This window comes from Lepisosteus oculatus, chromosome 21 (assembly GCF_040954835.1).
Source record: "Lepisosteus oculatus isolate fLepOcu1 chromosome 21, fLepOcu1.hap2, whole genome shotgun sequence".
Classification (NCBI taxonomy): domain Eukaryota; kingdom Metazoa; phylum Chordata; class Actinopteri; order Semionotiformes; family Lepisosteidae; genus Lepisosteus; species Lepisosteus oculatus.
In genome coordinates this window covers 3,652,705-3,659,418 of record NC_090716.1, presented here as the reverse complement: position 1 = coordinate 3,659,418, position 6,714 = coordinate 3,652,705, and the positions used below count along the sequence as shown (strand labels likewise).

General features: G+C 47.5%; 1 protein-coding gene across 1 annotated transcript; it reads right to left on the bottom strand.

Moving 5' to 3' along the window:
• Positions 1 to 3,816: 3,816 nt before the first annotated feature.
• On the bottom strand, positions 3,817 to 5,899 carry fshb (follicle stimulating hormone subunit beta). Its single transcript, XM_069181587.1, has 2 exons — positions 5,665 to 5,899; positions 3,817 to 4,129 (listed from the first exon to the last, which is right to left on the bottom strand). Exons 1-2 carry the CDS (start codon positions 5,824 to 5,826, stop codon positions 3,911 to 3,913), a joined length of 381 nt encoding a protein of 126 aa, XP_069037688.1. The 5' UTR covers positions 5,827 to 5,899; the 3' UTR covers positions 3,817 to 3,910.
• Between the last annotated feature and the right edge of the window lie 815 nt (positions 5,900 to 6,714).

Sequence of the window (6,714 nt, the reverse complement as noted above, 5' to 3'; positions counted from 1 at the left end):
CATTGAGGATAACCTGAACAATCCTAGATACCTGTTCTTCACCATCAATCGATTGCTAAAACTTAACCGCCCCACTACATTATCTGCTTCATCCCACCTTTGCACCACTTTTTTAGAGGTTTTGCAACTGAGATCGCCAATATCTGGCATCACATTTTCTCCACCTCACTTGCTGCTACTTCACCTTCTCCCTGCGTGCCTGTTTGTACTGGCTCTCCTCTGTCTGCTTTTCTGGATCTGGTCTTCTATATATCCCCCGAGCTCAGTTACACTTCATGGGTGACAGGGTCTCCTCCTGCTTTGCCCCAAAGGTCTGGAAATCAGAGTTTGCAATTAAAATGTAGACTCAAAACCTTTCTTTTCAGAAAGTCTTTTATTATAATAATAATAATAATAATACCTTACACTTATGTAGTGCTTTTCTGGACACTCCACTCAAAGCACTTTACAGGCAATGGGGATCCCCTCCACCCCCACCAGTGTGCAGCCCCACCTGGGTGATGCACCAGTACTTTCCCCACACACCAGCTCTCAGTGGGGAGGAGAGCAGAGTGATGAAGCCAGTTCATAGATGGGGATTATTAGGAGGCCATGACTGGTAAAGGCCAGGGGGAAATTTGGCCAGGATGCCGGGGTAACACCCCTACACTTTACAAAAAACGCCTGGGATATATCTGTGCCTGCTCCATTTTCTAATGACCTTATGCAGTATATTCTGCTGCATCGCTAACTGCTTGTGTTTCTTATATGCTTATTCTTTAATTTCCTTGTCTTGTAACTGTTTCCATTCCTTCGAGGCGCTCCCTTTAGGGAGCTATAAAAAAATGAAGTTCATTATTATATTGAATCATGCAAGTAGTTTATGTTCTCAGCTCATTCGATATTTTAAAAAGTCTTTTACATTTTTATCGAAGACAAGCTTGCAGTGCTTTCACATTTGCGTTTGCTGTCCTCACTGAGTTCTGGTCCTGTAGGAGCTTGAGATGATGTGCTGTTTCCACATCTGAGAAGCACCTCACTTTAGTTCCTAGGCCAGACTTGGACTCACCAGAATGGGCCTCTGTAGGACCAGGGTTGGTTACCCCAAGATTGGAGTTCTCCAGGACCAAGCTTGGAGACCCCTCAACTCATTGTAAAGGGTTACTGATGGTTCATTTTCTTTTTGTACAGATGCAGTATTGTGAGAGTGGATTTAAAATATTTAGAGGGTTTTTAAATGGATTTTTATTGTTTTTGCTCTGCTTTTCATAACTACCCTTCACTTGTTTATATAAAGGCATCTAATTAGTTTACATCAGTATGGAGAACCTCAGCTCTGTTATTTATTTTTCCATTTAAATCTCATGTCTGTGTATTTGTGGATTGCCTTTCCCCATTTAATAGTAAATTTAATAGCTATTTACTATTATACATTTTATTCTTACACGAAATACTGCTATTTACACTTTTCAGTTTAGAAAACTGCTATCACTGTACTTGACAGTTTTCACTTGAGTTTTCAAGTGGAGACCCCTGACTAATGGGGTCTATAATGCACGCTAAAGAGTGCAAGGAGGAGGTCAGCTCAGCACCTCACAGTCCTGTGTGTGAACGCTGCCTAACAGTTTCTTGTCACTGGTGAGTTAATCTGTGAGCAGTCTGGTTCACAGCACACATGGGAGGCTGAAGATGGCCTTACCGCAGTTCACAGAGACACCAGCAATCTCGTGTTTGACAGATGTGCCTGGGTATTCTGCAAGCCAGACCTTCAGACGTGCCGGGTGCTCAGGTGCAGAAACAGAAATCCTGTGATATTAGTACTTGCATTTCTTGGTCTGGCCATGCCTAATTCTTAACTCCCCCAGAGGAGAAACGCATCTCACTGTGTCCCTGCAGCAGAGAGGTGCTAAAGGTGATGTCATTTCCAAGCCAGTAGCAGGCAGCTTCCCAGCTTTATTACCACGGAAACCAAAAGGTGGTTCCCTGGGACTTTCCCACCTGAGGTTCAGGCTTGAATTTCTTCTGCTGATGCCGAGTTTGGATGCTCGTTCATATCAGTGCCTCGTCATTTGCTCTCTGGTTTGCAGCAGCAGACACACTTTGCCACTCTGTGTGCATTCAGTATTTCTTTTAGCTCACCTTCCAGTTGACTCTTCTGTCGGCTCCTTTATTCTCTTTTCGAGCCTGCGCTGGCCATGTATGGGTTCTGTAAGGGTGCTCTTTTCTTTCATGTTCATTTCTCCCCTTATCTTTCTCAACCGATCTGTTAAATCAGATTTTTTCTGTGTGTTTTTTTTTTCTGTCCCCCCACTTCATTGCAGCGTCCTGTAAGCTGGCATGATTGGTGTAAAACTCTAAATCCCATCAGCCTTCAGCCAAGTTTGAGGAAGTTCTGAGACTAACAAAGCATCTGACTTCCTGTGTCCAGTATGTTGCAGTCTAACAGACTACAGTTTACTCACAAGGCAAGGAAACCCTCAACCTAAAAAAATGTCAGAGAAAGGAGAGGTGTATGTGGAAGACAGGATGTTTCAGGAGAGCTGGGAGTCCTGCTGGGAGTATTTATTTGCAGAACAGAAAGAAAGGAGGTTTCCTTGCAGTGGAAGGAAAATCCAAAACACACAAAGAACCACCCAGCAGGTTAGGAGGGACACAAAGACAGGAGGAAAACGGTTGAGAGGGTGAACACACATTTAAATAATTAAAAAAAAACCTTGAACTTGATGTAACATTAAAGGCAGATTAGTGTCTTAAACCTCAATGCGAAATCGCCAAAGTCATGTTCCTCTTTGTGCACATGTTTTGCATTTTTAAATGTTGCCCCCGACCATAGAAAAACAAAAACATCCCCCCTCCGCCCCACCTCGATCAAGGACGCAGAGAATAAAATCAGATGTCTATACCAGAACCCCCTGCAGCAAGAATCTGACCTCTACTGCCCCCCCCCCACCTCTGCCCCCACACCAGCGCCATGGATCTGGGCAGGCGAATTGAACCCCAGCATCTAGAAACACCAGGGGAGTCAGAGGCTCCCAACACACAGCTCCAGCCTTTGTACCGAGGCTGAACTCCGACCAGCCGATCCAGTCATCAGAGTTCCTCTCCGATGTCACAACTGACTGCTTCATGTTTCAGAAGGGACACTTAACATGGAAACTCTACGAAAGCAGGGTGAAAACATGGTAAAGCAGACAGAGGTACAGTTCCCAGAAGAGCACAGCGGGAAAACTACCAAAGAACCCCTCTTCTTGTTCCACGTGTCGAAGGGCACGAGCCAGGAGATGTGACATGTCGCTGTTTGCCCAGCTGGACCGACTCGCAATTCTCAAGTGAGAACTTGAGAAAGCAGGTGAGCTTGAAAGGCAGTCGGCTGCCCGGGTCTCTCCCAGTGCCTGGCCAGACTGAAAAGTGTTGGAGAAAAAGCCGACAAGCCCCGTCTTGCTCAGCCCACGCAGGGGAATACAGAATGCGAAACCCATTTTCTCTTCCATTGCATGGAAAAAAAAAAACATTTGCCGTTCAGTTGTTCTTACAGAAACATCTTGAGGGCTTGGTATAAAACGGACGGCACTGTTATCAAAGGGGATTTATCAGAGCTCCAAGTGAAAGTGAGCCTTGTGTCTTTTTTCACAGATATATCCGGAGGAGCTGGAATGATTTTAAGGAATAATTCTCTGAGTACCTTTTCCTGGTCGAGACAAAACCCAAATGACCAAACACAACATCCCTCTGCCTTCCCCCCATACAATCAGATAAAACCAGGGACAAAAAGACACCTTAAAATAAATAAGCCATCTTCAAAGTTTTATTTTATTCTTGCATTACAATCCAGAACAGTGGATATTTTACAACAAGCTGTGCTTGGCTTGAATGGCCTCAATGTTAGTGGAACAATGCCGATGAGCTCCCCTTCGGTCTGGGTTCGCGCAGCCTAATTGACCTGGCAGCTGAGGTAGTCTGAGCCGGGCACGCCGCAGTCTGCGAGATCGGACTTGCACGGAGCACACTCGCAGCTCACGGCCACGGGGTAGGTGAACAGGGACTCTGTTCCCCCCGGGCAGCTGGGCAGGGCGATGGTCTCGTAGGTGAACTCCTTGTAGTTGCAGCTGTGCTGGATGTGGAGGGCTAGGAAACTCTTGTACACCGGGTCCTGTCGACAAAGCACAGAATCCGTCACCCCGTCTGAAACCAGGAGTCAAGACGGTCCCCCTTTCCTCACACAGTCACAACCCCACCCTCTCTCAGTGGACATGTGGGTGGGCCCGGTGCACTGTAGGTAAATAATACTACTAATTCCTTACGTTTATATAGTTTTATAGGTTTGTTTCTGAGGTCTCTGAATAATAATAATAATAATTAATAATAATACCTTACACTTATATAGAGCTTTTCTGGACACTCCACTCAAAGCTCTTTACAGGTAATGGGGATCCCCTCCACCCCCACCAGTGTGCAGCCCCTCCTGGATGATGCTCCAGTCCTCTCACACACACCAGCTCTCAGTGGGGAGGAGAGCAGAGTGATGAAGCCAGTTCAGAGAGGGGGGTTATTAGGAGGCCATGACTGGTAAAGGCCAGGGGGAAATTTGGCCAGGACACCGGGGTAACACCCCTACTCTTTTCGAGAAACACCCTGGGATGTTTAATGACCACAGAGAGTCAGGACCTCGTTTTTTTGCTTGCAAGTTTTTTTTTTCTAACTCAAAGGCTGAAGATATTAAGTTACTTGAGAAACGCAACAGATAAAACGGCAACCTCTTCACATCTAGGGAGTGAAGGCAGTAATCTGGCTTTAGCTGGTTTGGCTGCAGTTTTTACTTCTTTTAGGTGTCAAACAGTCTTACAGTTGGCTCTGCAAATTTGGAGTCACCTACCTGAGTGGGAGACTCAGCTGTCACGTTCCTGAGTGGGAGACTCAGCTGTCATGTTCCTGAGTGGGACACTCAGCTGTCAGGTTCCTGAGTGGGAGACTCAGCTGTCACGTTTCTGAGTGGGACACTCAGCTGTCAGGTTCCTGAGTGGGAGACTCAGCTGTCACGTTTCTGAGTGGGGCACTCAGCTGACAAGTTCCTGAGTGGGAGACTCAACTGTCATGTTCCTGAGTGGGACACTCAGCTGACAAGTTCCCGAGTGGGAGACTCAGCTGTCATGTTCCCGAGTGGGAGACTCAGCTGACGGGTTCCCGAGTGGGAGACTCAGCTGACAGATTCCCGAGTGGGAGACTCAGCTGACGGGTTCCCGAGTGGGAGACTCAGCTGACAGATTCCCGAGTGGGAGACTCAGCTGACGGGTTCCCGAGTGGGAGACTCAGCTGACAGGTTCCCGAGTGGGAGACTCAGCTGACGGGTTCCCGAGTGGGAGATTCAGCTCTCATGTTCCCGAGTGGGAGACTCAGCTGTCATGTTCCCGAGTGGGAGACTCAGCTGACGGGTTCCCGAGTGGGAGACTCAGCTGACATGTTCCCGAGTGGGAGACTCAGCTGACGGGTTCCCGAGTGGGAGACTCAGCTGACGGGTTCCCGAGTGGGAGACTCAGCTGACGGGTTCCCGAGTGGGAGACTCAGCTGTCATGTTCCCGAGTGGGAGACTCAGCTGACGGGTTCCCGAGTGGGAGACTCAGCTGACGGGTTCCCGAGTGGGAGACTCAGCTGACGGGTTCCCGAGTGGGAGACTCAGCTGTCACCTACCTGAGTGGGACAGGAGCCGGCGCAGGAGGTGGTGTTGACGGTGATGCAGCGGCTGCACTCCTCGTTCTCCACAGGAATGGAGATGTTGGCCAGGCCGCAGTCGGCTCGACAGCGCAGGGCCGCCCAGCACAGCATTGCCAGACACAGGGCCATGGGAGACATGCTTGAGCCAGCTGGGAGGGAGCACAAGACAGGACACGGCTCTGCAAAACGTCCATGGGGCCATGAGGAAGAAGTGTGGGAAATGCATGGAGGAGCATACAGATCTTCAGGAACAGGGCAGGCAGGTGACATTGGAACATTTCGGTATAAACCACCTGACGGAGGCTGGACACCCTGATTCAACCTACAATAACCTGCTCAGGCAGACCAAGTGCTGTTAGAGTACATTAGAATCAAATGCATTGATTATACAAGGACCTGACACAGGTGTAGATCAGGATATGCCTTTGCTCCAGATTTACTCAATTCCTTGAGCACAGTGGAGTATTGATCCCTGATTACAGTGAAGAAGGAAAGCCATTGAGCAGAGTACAGTATTGATCATTGATTACAGTGAAGAAGGAAAGCCATTGAGCAGAGAACAGTATTGATCATTGATTACAGTGAATAAGGAAAGCCATTGAGCAGAGTAGACTATTGATCATTGATTACAGTGAAGAAGGGAAGTCATTGAGCAGAGTACAGTATTGATCAGAGTGACGCACACTACAGTAGTTGATGGGAACCTTTAATGACAGTTCAAGACTTTAAAAAGGAAAGTCAGATTTGTCTCAAGTGGTTGTGTTTGTCCCCATAGTTAAGAATGATCGTTTTTGTTGGCAAATGGAAATTAGAATCATGAAAAGAACAAAAGGAAGAGGAAGAGAGGAATGAAGGAGGAGAGAAATGAAGATGACATAATTCAAATCAGATTAAGAACTGCACGAAGGTGGAAATGGAAATTCTCTTACCTGCAGGATTCCCAGTCTCTCCTTAGAAACAGTGGACACCTCTTCCTTCAACTCTTTCTTATATACCCTATGGCTGATGAGTGTGTAACCCGGGGAG

What these genes read in the sequence shown, in the direction of transcription:
- fshb (XM_069181587.1), bottom strand. Translation starts at nt 5,826, where the DNA reads ATGTCTCCCATGGCCCTGTGTCTGGCAATGCTGTGCTGGGCGGCCCTG. An exon ending in CCGGCTCCTGTCCCACTCAG is followed by an intron (nt 4,130 to 5,664) that starts GTAGGTGACAGC and finishes CTTTGTCGACAG; the next exon opens with GACCCGGTGTACAAGAGTTT.